Source organism: Ascaphus truei, chromosome 3 (genome assembly GCF_040206685.1).
Source record: "Ascaphus truei isolate aAscTru1 chromosome 3, aAscTru1.hap1, whole genome shotgun sequence".
Lineage (NCBI taxonomy): Eukaryota > Metazoa > Chordata > Amphibia > Anura > Ascaphidae > Ascaphus > Ascaphus truei.
Window position 1 is genome coordinate 18,320,618 of NC_134485.1, and position 16,957 is coordinate 18,337,574.

The 16,957-nt window shown below is 40.0% G+C and overlaps 1 protein-coding gene across 4 annotated transcripts; it reads left to right on the forward strand.

Annotated features, from left to right (window-relative positions):
• Positions 1–1,307: 1,307 nt before the first annotated feature.
• Positions 1,308–15,865, forward strand: ZBTB21 (zinc finger and BTB domain containing 21). 4 transcript variants are annotated; one of them, XM_075593684.1, is made up of 2 exons: positions 1,308–1,584; positions 7,018–15,865. In XM_075593684.1, exon 2 carries the CDS (start codon positions 7,031–7,033, stop codon positions 10,142–10,144), a length of 3,114 nt encoding a protein of 1,037 aa, XP_075449799.1. In that variant the 5' UTR covers positions 1,308–1,584; positions 7,018–7,030; the 3' UTR covers positions 10,145–15,865. The 4 variants fall into 4 exon arrangements, with proteins under 4 accessions (XP_075449799.1, XP_075449797.1, XP_075449798.1 ...); XM_075593682.1 differs by having other exon boundaries at positions 1,309–1,516; XM_075593683.1 differs by lacking the exon at positions 1,308–1,584 and adding an exon at positions 1,837–2,251.
• Positions 15,866–16,957: the final 1,092 nt, after the last annotated feature.

Consider the following 16,957-nt stretch of genomic DNA (forward strand, 5'->3'; position numbering starts at 1 on the left):
TAGACAGGGACACTGCCCCACTTAGCATCAATAGTGTCAGGGACCCAGCAGAACGACACGCAATTGCGGCCTGGGACCAGACCACCACCGAAAGGCACGGAGACTATCTTCATGGTGGGACACTCCAACTGGATACCACCCAATGTGGAGGCAGACAGCAATCGCGAACAACGTCACTGGATCAGCGGATCCCTTGTCTTCAGTTGGCGCTACCGGGTATTGGAGCACCCAGCAGGTATATCACCATTCTACAATTGCACCAACTGTAACACGTTAGTTGTGGACAGCGCTGTCACATACACCCCTCAGTGATTTGGCTACTGTGGACTCCAGGTTGGGTAAGTGCCCAGGGCACCTCTGTACATTGGGGGACACTCGCCAGGGTGTGGACTAAGTGGATGGACAGGGATATACTGTTGTGTGGGTAAGGCTGTGCGTGGCCTATGTACGAGTATTGTATTACGGTCTCTCCAGTAAAACTGTTATCTTATACCAAGTGTGTATGTCTTATATTGTCCTGTGACAGGGATATCCAACACTTTTAGGATCCTGCCCAGGTGGAGGCGCAGTCGGACGGATCAGGTACACCCCAGGCTCCCAGACGCAGAGGTTCAGGCCTCGTGTGAGCCGCAGGTAACACAACACACTAGTCGCCACATCTCCCATAGGGTGGGGGAAACTGCGCTACATCTATACATACACACACACACACACTATAGGGTATATAGTCTACCATATAATTATTCTATAGGATATATATATGGGATATATTCTATAGGTTATTTATTCTGTGTGTGTGTGTGTGTGTATATGGATATATATATATATATATATATACACACACATATATATACACACTCTACAGGGTACATATACATATTTATTATATGGGAGATATACATGTATATATCCTATATAAAATATGGGGTGTGTATATATATTCTATAGGGTATATACAGGTGCATTTATTCTACAAGAGATGCCTATATTTGATATAGATTGTTCTTGCTTCCAGGTGATCTCAGGTTGCTACATACACAACATTAAAGGATCCCACATGCAAGCTGTGACTATTACATGTCTCATCCCCCGAGTCTCCCTCCCCAGTCTCTATGTGACACGTGTATCAGATGTCGCACAGTCCCCCGGGGCCTCCCTCCCGTTCCCCAGAGTCCCCGGGCCCTCCTTCCCGCTCCCGCATCCCGGGAGGAATAAGAATATATAACCCCGAGCGTCTCTCTCTGTCACTGGCGCGCGCCCGCCTCCTCCTCTCCCGCCCCCGGGATTCTCCGGCCAATCGGAACGCCGCGCACGTGACGAGCGCTCCGTGCGATGACCTCATCTCTGGTGTGCGATGACGTCAAATTCAAGATGGATGGAATCACAGCAGCAGGCGCGCACCGATGAATTGGAAGAGGGGGGGCGAAATGGAGACGATAAATGACAACATTAAAAAAAATTATAATTTAAAAAAGCGAAAGCCCGCCGCGGAGCAGCAGCGCCGGTCACACGGACGGTGGGTACAAACGTGTCCTCCGGGGGGCCGGTCAGGCACAGGCGCCCATTCCCTGACGTAACTCTGAGGTGGTTTCTCTATCTCCCTTCTCTTTCTCCTCTTCTCCCTGCTGTTCCTCCCTCCTCTATTACCCGTCACCTCGCCTGCCTCCCTCTTCCCCCCTCTCTCTCACACAGACACACACACCCAGCGTTTGGCTAGCGGTGCGCATGCGCCGGCTCCCGTCCTATAAACCATGCCCCCCCCCCCGTTTCCAAAATGGCGGGGGGCGCATGCGCGCTCCTTGTCTTTCCCGAGGCCCCGCGAGGACGGGGGGGCACATTGGGTGTCACGTGACGCCCGGCCGTTAGGCTTGTTGCGTCAGGTGTTCTAGAACCTGCCGCCTTTGTGTTTGGGGCTGCAGCACATTTGTCGTTGTTGTGTCGTAGTATTTAATAAAAAGGGGGAGCACAATGGCGGCTGTGCGGCTGTATAACCGCTCTAATGCTGGGCTGTGTGTCCTAGACACAGGATAAAGCACATGCATGTGATAACAGGAGCTGCCTGAAGTAAACACACACCCCTTTGTTTTTGTGGCTCTGAGAGAAAAGCGCTTTTCTATGTCAGGAATAACTCGACTCCCAATCGCCAAATGTGTAGTTTTCTTTTAAACCAGGTTTATTGTTTTATGGCGGCAGCAATCTGTCACGGTCCTCGTGGTGTCAAAAGCCCCAAGGACAGCAGCGAGATCACCTGGTACATAATATTATTTCTGTATAATCTTATCTGTAGTGTGACGTGGCGGAGGGACGGCGTTCTTCTAGCGGCACGTCCAGGCTAGAAATGCTTGTTTTCTAGATGGAGATTACGTTGACTGGAACTTGATTGGCAGGGAAGAGGTGTATCCGCCACATCCGTTTGCGTTATCAGGGTCCTGTGTGATCATGTGATCACTCGGTGTAGCACTCGGGTGCCTCTGGTCTCCCCGCACTTAAAAAATTATATATTTATTATTATTTTATTTTTTTCCGGATTGGAACCCGAGTGCCAGTTTTGGTTTTCCACAGCTTAACCCGCGTTATTTTTAGTTTCAGTGACACTTAGACCGCGTTTGTTTCGGGGGCTCGCACAATTTGTCGTCATAGGGTCATATGTGGTCACAATAGTCATTTGCGTGACAGGGAGGCGTGGCGAACGCGACGCACGCCTGGTTTGCCCTCGTTGGCTGAAACACTCACGTAAGGCAGCCGTCGCATAAAAATACAAAATCATTTTGTCTTTTAAAAAAATGCGCGAACTTTTTCTCCTGCTCTTCCCCCCCCCCCCCCCACCTGCTCGTGCCAACCCTTTACCTTTCCTCCGGCATCACGACGTCATGTGATGTCGCATTGCCATTTGCCCCCATGGCGTCATTTGACTCCGCGTTGTCATGGCGATGCATCGCCAGAAGACGCCGGAGAGAAGGTAAGAGACCTACAGAGGCCTCACGCGCTCCCCCGGCATTTTATGTAGAAGTTGCGGGGAAGAAAGCGGGGCCTCTGTAAGCACCGCCCCCCATAAATTTTGCGATCCCCAGTTTGCGCACCGACCAATGCTGTGAAGAACCCTTTATATTTTGTTGCTTGTGAAATCTCCTTTCAACCAGACTCAAAGGATGACCTGTCATTTGTACTGCCCTTGGAATTAATAATTTTTTTGAAAGCTCCTTGTATTGTCAACGAATATACCGTGTTTGTATATAGTTCATATCCACTCTTACACGCCTCTTTTCAAATGTAAATAAATCTAAATGACCTAGCCTCTCCTAATACGTCAAAGTTTTTCATCCCCTTTATTAATGTGATGGTTCTTCCCTGCACTATTTCTAGTTCCATAATGTATTTTTTATGGCGTGGTGCTCAAGGTGTGGTCTTGCTAATGTTTTATAGAGGGGCATAATTATGTTTATGTCCCTTACATCCATTCCCCTTTTAATGTAAGATAAGATCTTGTTTGCCTTTGCAGCTACTGCATGACATTGGGCACTATTGCTAAGCCTGCTGTCTACAATTACTCCTAAATCCTTCTCCACCGAGGATTCCCCCAGTTTTCCCCCATTTAATTTGTAAGTCACCTGTTTCTTTTGTTTCCCAAATGCATAACCTTACATTTATCTGTATTAAACCTCATCTGCCATTTACCTGCCCTTTTTTCCTGTCTATTAAGTCCTTCTGAAGAGAAATTACATCCTGCTCTGATTCTACTACCTTAGACAATTTAGTGTTATTAGCAAAGCTGGAGACTCTGCTCTCTATGCCAACATCAAGATCATTACTAATTAAGTTAAAAAGCAAGGGTCCCAGTACCGGCACGACGTACTCTACTCACAACTTTAGCCCAACCTGAAAATGTTCAATTTACGACAACTCTGTTGTCTGTCCTTCAACCAGTTTTCAATCCAGGTGCAAATATTTTTACTATGTCCAATGTGCTTTATTTTGTACATTAATTAACCTGTTGTGAGGAACCGTATCAAAAGCCTTTGCAAAATCTAAGTAGACCACATCAACTGCATTACCCTGGTCTAAATTCCTACTTGCTTCCTCAAAGAAACTAATAAGGTTAGCTTGGCATAACCTATTCTTCATAAATCCATGCTGATTATTACTAATAATTTTGTTTTCCATTAGGTATTCCTGATTATTATCCCGTACTAAACCTTCAAGTAGCTTCCCCACTATTGATGTCAGACTTACAGGTCTGTAATTCCCCGCTTTTGAAATGTAGGCACCACGTCTGCTTTATGCCAATCTTTTGGTACTGAGCCCGTTGAAATGGAGTCCTTGAATATTAAATATAATGGTTTGGCTATTACTGAACTTAGCTCCTTAAGGCTAAGGCCCCGCTCCCAGAGTCAGCGCACCCGCACTGCAGACAGGCGGTGCGCTGACATACACAGACCGCGATATGCGGTCTGTAGGGAGCCGGAGCGGGAGGTGGGCGGGAGTGGGAGGCTTGACAGGGAGGGGGCGTGGCTTGAGCGGAGGGACCCGCTACTCTCCCCCCCCCTCCACGGACTCGGGCTGGAGCTGGAGCTGCTGAGGGTAAGTTTAAACACACACACACACGCAGGCACTCATTCATACACACACAGGCAGGCAGGCAGGCACTCACGCACTCACACACACACAGACAGGCACGCACGCACTCAGACACACACATACACACAGACAGGCACTCAGGCACACACATACACACAGACAGGCACTCACCTGCTTTCACTCCACACTCCTCCCCGCTCCCCGAAGCCTCTCCTCCTCCCGAAGCCTCCCCTCCCCATTGGCTCACAGCCACACCACGTGACGCGTCAACGCTAGGAAACACCATTCTCTTGTGTCTCCTAGCGGCTGACGCGCCACAGCGTGTAGTCAGCTGTGCCGCCAGGGGGGACCGGGACCGGCTCGCGAGGATTCCCCTGCTGGTGGGGAACTCGCGACATGGCCACCCGCACCAACGAGCGCAGCGGGACCGAGGCCTAAGAACTCTTGGATGTATGCCATCAGGCCAGGTGCCTTATTTACTTTAGTTTTATCAAGCCACCTATGCACTTTTTCCTGTTAACCAATTGTTTGTTAATATAGAGACGGGGTCTCCTCCTGTGGCACTATTTTTGCAATTGATAATTCCCTGGTAAATACAGAGGCAAAAATTTGTGTAATACCTATGCTTTTTCCTTATCCAATAATTTGCCAGTTTCTCACACTGCAAGGGTCCTGTGTTTTTTTTTTTTTTGTTTTGTTTTTTTCGTTTTGTTTTTTTCTTCAATCTTTTTATTCTTAAGGTTCTTAGAGAACTTTAGGTTGATCTTACTTTCTGTTGCAATCCTGTTTAGAAAAATTGGAAATAATTTTTTTTAAATTTCATTGCTTCTTTTGTTACATTCCTTATAATTCTGATATGATGCCTCCGTCCCTTTTAACTTTAATACTCTAAACGCCTGCTTCTTCCTTTCCATTTCATCCCCTACCTGTTTATTTAGCCACATTGGTTTAGATTTGTTTCTTTTATATTTATTACCCAAGGGTATATACACTGATAAGTGTGCTTATCTAACAATGTTTTAAAGACTGCCAATTTATTTTCCACATTTTTCCCTTCGGAAACGTCATCCCAATATGTTCCTTGTAGATTATTCCTCAGTTTATTAAAATCTGCCTTTTTAAAATGTTACATCTTTGTTGAACCCATGTAATATGGTTTCTGATCATTTATTTCAGATGCGACCATGTTATAATCACTGTTTCCCAAATGTTTCCAGACTTGAATATTTGTTATTACTTCTGTATTGTTTGATACGACCAAATACATTATTGCCCCTCTCCTGGTTGGTTCCTCAATAATTTGGGTCGTGTCATTGTCTTTAAGCACCCCCAAAAACCTGTTTCCTTTTGTTGTAATGCTAATCTAATTACCCCAGTCTGTATGGATAATTAAAATCACCCGTTCTGCAAACATGAACTAGTTTACATGCCTTCTCCATTTGCAAAAGTATTTTAGCTTCCTCAATCTCACAGATATTTGGAGGTTTATATCATATGCCTACAAACATTTTCTTTATACTTTTACCTCCGCTGCTAATTTCTATCCACAAGATCTTTACATTTTCATCATTCCCTTTATAAACATCTTCCCTTTATAATAGGTTGTAGATCCGATTTAACATACAAACATACTCCATCTCCTCTTCTATTTGTCCGATACTTCCGAAAAAATGAATAACTGTCCAGTCATGAGTTTCATCCCACCATCTTTCAGTAATTCCTTTGATATCATGCTGCTCCCAAGGTCCATCATTTTATCTTGTCAGGCTTCTTGCATTAGCAATCATGCATTTAAGGTTTTTTTCCAGTCTGTTACTGTCTTTCTATTTCAATTTGATCTAGTCTTTCGAAGTTTTCTAGTATTTGTATTTAATATGGGTGTGTCCCTGCTTACCAAACTCCCACTTGCCCCCATTCTACCTCCACGACCCCACGCTATTTCCTCATTCCTATCCTGTTGTTTATTATCTTTTTCTTGTCCCTCCCCCTCCTTAGTTTACAATCGCCAACCTTTTTAACATCCTCCCCCTAGCAGAGAAGATCCCTCATTATTGAGGTGCAATGCATCCTTACCATAAAGATAGCACCTCTCAGAAACTGAATCCCAGTGCTCTAAAAACCCCAAAACTCTCCTTTCATCTATTTATTTATTTATTTTTAAAGCAATGCATTAACCTCCCTAATCTCCAACTGTCTCCCTGGGGTAGCACATAGCACTGGTAGTATTTGCTGAAATACTATCTTGGAGGTCCTTGCCTTAAGCTGCCCCAGATCCACAAAAGGGTGCTAAGGTTTAGCATGCCTTTACTCCCCACTGGGACTAAATGTGTGCTAAACTTTAGCACTTTTATGTGCATCTGGGCCTATATGGTTTACTGATTTTGGTCTAAAAACATTAATTGGCATTAATATCTTTATAATATATACGTGTTTGTTTTTCAGATAAATACGAACAATGGAGGGACTTCTGCATTACATAAATCCAGCACATGCAATTTCTCTGTTGAGTGCTTTAAACGAGCAGCGTCTGAAAGGACAACTTTGTGATGTTCTTCTTATTGTTGGGGACCAAAAATTTCGAGCTCATAAAAATGTATTGGCTGCCAGCAGTGAATACTTCCAGAGCCTATTCACAGATAAAAAAAATGAGTTGCAAACAGTCTTTCAGTTAGACTTTTGTGAAGCGGATGCATTTGATAATGTGTTGAACTACATTTATTCTTCATCACTGTTTGCGGACAAAGGCAGCCTTGCAGTAGTACAAGAACTGGGTTACAGTCTCGGCATTACTTTTCTTACAAATATACTTTCTAAAACTCCTCGAGCACCCTTTTCCTCATGTTCAAGTAAAAAGACAATATTCCAAGAGGAAGATGAAGGTGGGTCTCAACATAGAAGTGTCATTGTTTGTCAAGGCCGAAATGAGTCTCCAGGCAAAAACCTCAGTCATGTACAACATGACAAAAGCCAGTCATCTAAACCTTCATCTTCAAAACAAGGAAAGACAAATGCTGTTAAGCAACATATGAAATCACCTGACCCACTCAACAGTTTGCTGTCTTCTGAAAGAAGGTGGCTTGGATCTTCTTATGCCTTGGATGATCAAAGTATAAGTGGGTGGTTAAAAAGAAATGCATTTTTGAAGCAAAAAACGCCATCACCTAAAGAAATTGACGATGATCAGCCTTCTGCAAGTCGGTCTTTAGTACGGGGAAATCCTTCAGAGACATTTAAGAGACAAATGATACCATCTGTACCATCCCAACTTCGTTCATCAGAATCTCCATATTCAATGCAGAAACCAGGAAAAGAAAGTACTCCGAGTCAAGGAGAAGAAAGGAACTTGCTTTATTACTCTAAGCTAGGACTTATAGTTCCATCTACTGGGTCAGCAAGTCAAAATATTGACCGTAGTGGCCCACTTGTTAAAAGTCTTCTTCGAAGATCGTTGTCAATGGATAGTCCAGTCCCTGTTTACTCACATTCTGCTGATTTTCAGTCTCTACGTGGACCATCGGCAATAAAAGATGCCTCAAAGGATGAAACACCCAATAAATTATCTCAGAAGCCATCATTAAAAAGTGCTGCAGAGAAAGCTGGCACCAGAGACCAGGCACAAGAAATCCATACAGATCACACAAGGTCCTTTGGAGTCTCTAGGGAGACTTTATTTGAAAAGGATGTACACATAAAGACAGAGCCCAATAGCCCTGTAGCAGAACCATCTGAAATAATTAGGGTTACTGTGGGCGATGCTTCACAGGCTAGCAGTAGAGATTTTCGGCATAAATCTGAAGAAAGTCCTAATTTGAGTAGACTACCGGCTAAAAGACGGTTTCAGGCTGATAGAAGGTTGCTTCCATCTAGAAGAGTCAAAATGAAACCAAGCAGTTCTTCAGGGATGAATGCTAACTTTGGGGAAAGCTCCACACATCTTTATGCTGATTTCCCCGATTCAGATGACTGCAAAGAGATCTGTAGTGGTACACAAGAAATAAGACAAAAAAAATTTAAATGCAAATATTGCCTTAAAATATTTCGATCAACTGCTGGTCTTCACCGCCATGTGAACATGTACCATAACCCTGAGAAACCATATGCTTGTGACATTTGCCACAAGAGATTCCACACAAATTTTAAGGTATGGACACACTGTCAGACACAACATGGAATAGTTAAGAACCCATCACCTGCTTCAAGTTCACATGCAGTTTTGGATGAAAAGTTCCAAAGAAAACTAATTGACATTGTAAGAGAGCGAGAGATAAAAAAAGCCGTTATGTATAAGTTACGACGAGGCAAACAAGGTTTTCAAGGATCATCAAGTAGCCAAGCACAAGTACTCAAAAGAAACTTACGGTCAAGAACCAAAGGCGCCTACATATGTTCCTATTGTGGAAAATCTTATCGTTTTCTGTCTCAGTTTAAACAGCATAGCAAAATGCATCCAGGGGAAAAAACAATGTTTGGGAACAAGGCAATTAGGCCCAAAGAACTTTCTCCTCCGAAGAGCCCAGTGGAAAACAAGGATGTGTATCACTGCCGACTTTGTAATACAAAGATGACTTCTCTTGTGGAACAAGGAAATCATGAACGACTGTGTAGAAATGCTACTTTATGTCCATACTGCAGTCTTCGATTTTCCTCTGCAGACATGAAACATGAACATGAAAGCAAGTGTGAATATAGGAAGCTTACATGTCTTGAGTGCATGCGCACATTTAAATCCTCCTTCAGTATTTGGCGTCATCAGGTTGAAGTTCATAATCAAAATACAATGACCCCGACAGAAAATTTTTCTTTACCCTTGATTGATCACAATGGAGAAATAAGTAATACACCAAGGCTACAATCTTTACCAGAATCTAGCAAAGTGAATGACTTTCTTGAATCAAAAGAAGATTGCGTTTATAGCGACTCTTCAGAACATATGAACTTTGATTCAGAGGAATCCAATTGCCTCCCTGAAGATCTGAGCGTTTCAAAGCAATTTAATGTTCAGATTAAAGAAGAACCTACAGATGATATGGAAGATAACTCGGAAACTAGCTTTGGCCATAAAGAAGGAATGTCGGACTCAGAAAGTGGTATGTGGCCATGTGAAAAATGTGGAAAAATGTTCACAGTGCACAAGCAACTAGAACGCCACCAAGAGCTATTGTGCTCTGTAAAACCTTTCATTTGTCATGTATGTAACAAGGCTTTCCGGACAAATTTCCGCCTATGGAGTCACTTCCAGTCACATATGCCACAAAGTGAATATTCGGCTTTTAAAGAACCTGAAGTCTGTGCTCCTGTGAGCTCCCCATCACCTCCACCTCCCCCATCACCAACACCACCACCTCCCCTGCCCAAAATCCAGCCTATAGAACCAGGGAGCCCTACAGTTTTTACAGAGAATCCAAATGCTACTGAAAAATTGTTTACTCCCCAAGAGTCAGATACACTTTTCTATCACGCCCCACCTCTTTCAGCCATTACTTTCAAAAGACAATTCATGTGCAAACTTTGTCACAGGACATTTAAGACTGCTTTCAGTTTGTGGAGTCACGAACAGACACACAACTGAAGGCTCCAAAGCTCTGGTGCTAAATTAAAAATAAATACAAACTGGTTATGTGTTGGACATTGTTACCAGCACTTAGAAAGTAGAAGACTATGGAAGCATTTGAGACTTGTTCACTTTGTCTATTGCTTGTGTTGCTAGATAGCATTCTAAGAACTGTGTTGGACATTCTTACCAACACGTAGAAAGTAGAAGACTATTGAAGCATTGGAGATTTGTTCACCTTGTCTATTGCTGGTGTTACTAGATAGCATTTGAAGAACTGTTGGATACTGTGCAGCAGCATGGTCTGAGATCTTTTAGCAGATGAAACCGCTCAAATCACTATTTTACTTGGATTACATCTTGTGTATGCATGGATTCTGATCCAATTCTGTCAGTTATATATATATGTATATAAAAAAGTTTGATCTCCTTTCTTTAGTTGATGGTGTGCAACAAACTTTGTTTTGAAGTTTAATTGAGACCTTACAACTACAACTCTATGGGATTGAATAACAGCATACAGTTAAATGGTGAATTATTTGTTTTTAGTAATCGTTAGCAATAACAAATTTTCTTGAGCCTCAAGTTTGGATTACTATGACATTTAATCAAAGTGAATGTTTGCTATTTTTCAGGCAAGAGATAGCTTAATACTGTGGGAAGTAGAAGAAAAGCGTTTGGTAGAAGAAATACTGAACCATTTTAAGAAATGTCTTGGCACCAGGCCTATGCATATACCACTGTAATGAAATGTAATTTTGAGGAAACAAATGTAGTAAATATGTACCATTTTTTTTTATGGTACTAAATTATTATTTCACTATATCAAAACAGCAACTGAGTATTTCAGTTTTGGGAAAGATTCTCTCACGTTTTGCCATAAATGTGTTTATTATCCTGCAGTAAAACTTTGACCTCTCCACCTACAGATTATAGTTTTTAACTGAAAATCATCATGTTTATGCTTTTACGAAGGAGTGCCACCTACAGTACTTTGCTTCTTGTGAGAGGTTGATAGTAAAGACCTAAAAAATAGCAGGCCATATTACTGCAGGCTGAGTTTCCCCATCCGCACAATTTAGAATCTGAAACTTCCTATTGCTTATCCGGCCAACACCTGGTCAAATAGGTGACACTGCTGCATTGAAGGAGAAATCCCAGAAATTGGAGTTACAATATATTGAAAGTGGCTATGTAACATTATCTTTATATCAATCAACAGTTTGTTTTCTGAAATGAAAATCTGTTAAGTAGGTAATGGTAATATCTTTTCAAACCGAAACTCAAAAACCTAACTGTGAAAAGCACAATAATGAATTCCACGAAATATACAATACTTACTGTTAAAGTTGCAACATTCAGGGGTAATTCATAAAGATGGTTTTTAGACACAACAACAAAAAAACCATTAATCAAAACTGTTCAAGTCTAACTGGACGAAAAGCAGAAGTAAAAAGTGATTGCCACTTTTTTTTGTGTTGGTGCACCCTTGAGTTGTATACTTTTTTTAGACTTTAGTCATATAGTATATATATATTTTTTTTTAACCGTTGAAGTGCAAATTAAAGATTAGTAGATACATCGACGGTTTATGTTTTTGATTTTTTTTCTTTCCATTTTTTTTAAAGAGAAAATCTCAAACATGAATTTAAGGAAAAATTAAATGCTAAGCTGCCAAAAGTCCATCTGAAATGTGGTACTCTGATGCTTCTTAGGTTTAAGATACAGTTTTTCTGTTGCAAGCTGCCCTCTGCTTAACTAACAAATACAGATGTCCTGATAATCTCCTTTTATTGCTTGGCAGAACAGCTGCAATTGTATTCTACTGTATCTATAACTATGGACAAGCAGCTATCTTAAGATGTCCATCTATTGTACTGTATACATGTCATCCCTGACGTTTTGTAGTATTTGGGGCCCAAACCCACATTGTCTTTATTACCATCCTAGATGCACATAGCCGCCCAATACCTTATGAAAGCCAGGGTTGTCGTATAATATTGCACGCATACCAAAATAAGTAGACGGGTAATGGTTTCAAATTGAAGAAGGTATGATATCGAAGTCTGGATTTCATAAGATTTGACTTAGAGAAGAACATTGGAGGAAGCAATAGCTCGAAAGAGTAGAAATAAGCATAAACCATGTTTTCTAGTTGAATAAAGGACATGTTATCTGAAACTGGCAGAAAGACAAAAACCAGAGTCAAATGTAAGTCAATCCCATTTCTGGCTTATTTTCTTAAACTTGCATAACTTTGCAATCTATGCACACAAACTAAAATCTCAGTTTTCTATAAACTTGCAGTGAGTTTAACTAATAAACTGAACTGGTGCTAATAACTCCTTTGAATTGACGGTTGGTCTTAACTACTACTTTTTTAGATAATAAATTACCCTATGCTAGTCCTGCCTTTCATTGATATTTCAAAGGTCGTAACTACAACTCTCCATGTTAACCTGGAGCTTAAATCTTTTATGATCATTGCTTTTTCTTATCTACAGCAACTTATGTTTTTGTAAGAGATATTAAGATTTGTAACATAGGAATAAAAAATGAATGAACATGTGACTTAATTTTTTGTTTTCTAGGTAACTGCCAAATACCCTTACAAAAAAAGCATGTGATATAAATTAAGATAACATTACTACCTAGGGCAGGGATGGGCAACTCCTGTCCTCAAGGGCCACCAACGGGTTGGGTATTCAGGATATTCCTACTTCAACCCTTTCACTGAGCCACCTGTGCTGAAGCAGGGATATCCTGAAAACCCGACCTGGTGAGGACTGCCGTTGTCCACACCTGCCCTGGGGGCTTGGAGGAAAAGTGGGTCTGTGAGATGTTGCTTCCTTTTCCATGACCCTTTCCAAATTTTGAAGTCTGATTTAAAGCCAAACTAAATGAAGTATCTATCTGAAAGTCCGGTTTGCTGGAACTTTTCAGTGGTGATTGTCAGTACACAGACAGTAGATTATACAAATAAATAAGCAATTGGAAAATATGATCGCACTTTGTGTAAATATGAATCAGGTAGGATTATGGCAGAGAACCATTGCATTGGATATGACTGAATTTTTTCAGGAAAGACGGCAAAAGAAGTGCAAAGTCTGTGGCGCTTAACCAGTATGATGTGAAGCCCCTTGGTGGTGCTAGAGAACATTTTAGTGTTATTCATTTAAACTGCGTTGGAAGCAACTTCTAAATCTTTTTAACAAGGGCCTTAGTTGACTGTTCTTGTTTATAAGAACCCAGACAATTGACAAATACAGGATTGTATAGAAAATCTGACGCAAATCATGTCCCTTAATCTAAGCAGTAATGGGTTAAGCTCTTGTTAATATACCAAGAGTCACAAAATCTATCTCCTGATCTCAAGCAACGCAATGTTTTTTTGAGTAACTGGCAAATTCCTATTCGGACCTAAATGCATTCACGTTTTCAAGTTCATTAGGTCCTAACATTTTCGGGAAGTGAAGAGTTTTGAGGAGGTTTGGTGATTGCCCGGAGTAACTGTTTTTAATTGTAGGACTATGCTTTCATTCCATTGAATGGTTCTAGGAATGTATAGGTAAAATATGACTGGTTTGTTAAAACAAAATTGTAGGGCAGCCATATATATTAAATATGCACATCTGCAAAGCATGACTAGCAAACTGCTAACAGATATGCTTATGCTGAGGAAGGAAGTATGTAAAATAGAAATTTTCAGAGAAAAATAGAGCATGGTTTTTTTCTATGTATGCCACTTCTATATTCATTTGGGAGTACATTTTTCATTCCTCCCTTTAAATCTCTAAGAAAAGAAGTGTTATTTGAGGTTTTGGGACATTTTATGGTGTTATCACTAAGCAAAGAATGTAAAAATGTGTACATATAATTTTATATATGGTAATATCTGGACAAAATAGGTTCTTTTGGAAATGGAACATTTTATTAATTGCACTTTGCACACAGCCACCTAAATTGTTAAAATTCATAGTAATATAAAAACTGGGTCATATCTGCTGCATAACCATTCTAAAGCTTGATCCTGCACCAAAATGTTCTTTTAATTTGTAAGAAATCGCCTTGATAAAGTAGAACATTTTTGAAGAGGATAACTTGGTGGAATAAAACAAAATTTCATATTCGCAACAAGCATGATAATCCATGCCAGGGTGTAAAGCCCCGCTTCATGGGGTCAAAGATGGCACTTTTTTTAGCCGCTTTACGCGGCCGCAGTGCATCAGTCTTAATAATTTCTGTATTAGTCATTATTATAAAGATTAGTGCTAGAATGCAGAAACCCAGCATAATCTGGTTTTAAAGAGAGAAATACCCATTTGGACCCATTTATGTTCTTTGAAAAGTTAGGATATCGTAAAATAGGTCCTTCTTTCTCAAAGTGTGGTGTGAAGTACTGTCATCTCCCTTCTGGTCACTGGTTAAACCATTAACAATGGGAAATAATTAGATTTGTTTATTTGAATGTTGAAATAAAAACAGCTTTTAAAATATTTAGTTTGTTTTGTTTTCAGCTTTTCATGTAAATGCACGAATATGAAGACAAAGGCTTTTACAATAGTTCATGCTGTGTATTATAAGTTTTATTTTTTTTAAACCATGAAATTACTACAATTGTGGTATGGCATTTGTTTAATTAACATGCATGACTGACTTTAAACTATTCCCGTGCTGTGAGAAATGTTAAAATAAGACATGAACTGTTAGTTACATCATGTATTTAAAGTTGGCAATTAAATATTGCAGATAATGAAAAATATTTGACATGGAATCATTTTATGTAGGAAATATTTTTTATGCTACTTTGTCCACATGTACACCAAAATAACCTATATCTCATATTATTGTACAATAGTGTATATTGACATCACTTAGGTGACCAATTCCAGTCCTCAAGGGCCACCAACTGGTCAGGTTTTCAAGATATCCCTGCTTCAGCATAGGTGACTGAATCGGTGTGGATCAGTCTTTATGACTGAGCCACTTGTGCTGAAGCAGGGATATCCAGAAAACCTAAACTGTTGGTGGTCCTTGAGGACTGGATTCTGACACCTCTGGTTTCTCTTGAGCTTATGTTTGTCAGAGACAACTAATACTAATAATGACATGTGACTTTATCTTTTCCAGAAAAAACATTGTCCTAGTGTACCATTAAATCCATTGCATCAGTGGTGAATTTACCTGATGTATAATTTTATCTGCAAAGCGTTTCACCCGATGCATCACCAGTGTAATTACCAAAGCCTACTCTCACTACTAATCTGTGTCTGGTGATATCTGCGATCTGTTACATTTTGATAACGGTGATAGGAAGAAAAAAAAGTGTGCAATGGAAGAATACTTACGAGGGCAAATATAGGGAGCGTTCAGTGCATTCAGATTATTTAATACTCAATATTTTAGTGACCCCACAACCCACATAAGTATACATTTTCTTTATGGTTATTCAGTTTTCCTATTGTAACCTGTGATTATGAAAGATAAATCAATGATCTGTTTTACAATGGTGCACATTTTGTAGCCATTGTACTTTATATTGCTCTCGGCACAGTACATCAGTGAGTTTTGATTATAAATAGATTTTTCCTTTTTGTTAGAATTGAAAACTCATAGACTATACCTGTTCATGTAATGCTAATCTATTGTTTCTTTGTAAGAATTTTTCTACTGTGTGTTTTCTTTACTTAGCTGTTGACCAAGAAATGTTGGAATCCAATAAATTTACACTTTTTTTGAGTTCACGTGTCTGAATCTTTCTAAAAACCATCAAGGTGGTTCTTTTATTTGGACTTTAGCAGTAGTCATTAACATCAGGTGGATAGTCACTTTTCAGAACAAAGGAAAGTAAAGGCAGTGGCATGTTTAACAGGTTTAATGTATGGGAATGGAGCCTTTTTTATTTTTAAGACTTTTAAAAGCAATGTTTACACTTTTTGTCTATGGAAACCAAGTGCGTTGCAGGGCTTTTATAATTCTTATCGAATTAATTTTTGTTCTCATTTACAAATCCTAGACTTTGCAGCTAATTTTTTGTTTTCATTAATTGTAAAGTAAATATGATACCACTTAGATTGTTAGCTCTTTGGGGCATGGTATCCATATGTCCATTCTTGGAACTTTTTTTCCTGTATTGTAATTTTGTACAGTGCTGTATGTTGTTGGCGCTACATAAATTTAAATCATTGGCCACAGATCAAGTAAGCATGAATTCAGCAGACCCAAACAAAAGGAACAATAATTTAACGATACAAATAAGTAAACATTTTATTTTTAGGATGGGTCGAATCTCCCTATGAAATCAATTACAATGAGAAATTGTTTACAATATTCTTTTAATAGAGGGTGGGAAAAAAAAGTAAATTGCTATACAATGTGGATGTGACTGGAAGGCATTCTTTTTTTGTTAACCATGGCTAAGATTGAGACCTTGGTAACAAGGGGTTTGGCACTAGAATGATTGAATGCAAGTCAACAAAAATGGCCAGGGTTAGAAGAATTAGATTGCTAAATTAATTTAAAAAAACAGTACTCAAGTGGAAGTGAAAGCAAGAGCTGGGTTGCTGTCTCAAGGTAGCTGGATACAAGGATTGAAAGAATAATTAGTAGATGGTTGTGATAACATTTTAGGTAACAAACATCAGATTATATGTACAGAGTTTTGTTTTTTTTAAATCTCACATCTCACAGGTGTCTTCAATTGTTCGGTATGGATACGTGAAAGTGATCTCAAAGGCGCTTTACACAAAGTGCTCACTATTCTTAAAGTGACAGTGAACAATATTGTGAAAAATCAATGTGCATCTTATACTATATTAGTGAAAGCACTGT

What these genes read in the sequence shown, in the direction of transcription:
- ZBTB21 (XM_075593684.1), top strand. Translation starts at nt 7,031, where the DNA reads ATGGAGGGACTTCTGCATTACATAAATCCAGCACATGCAATTTCTCTG.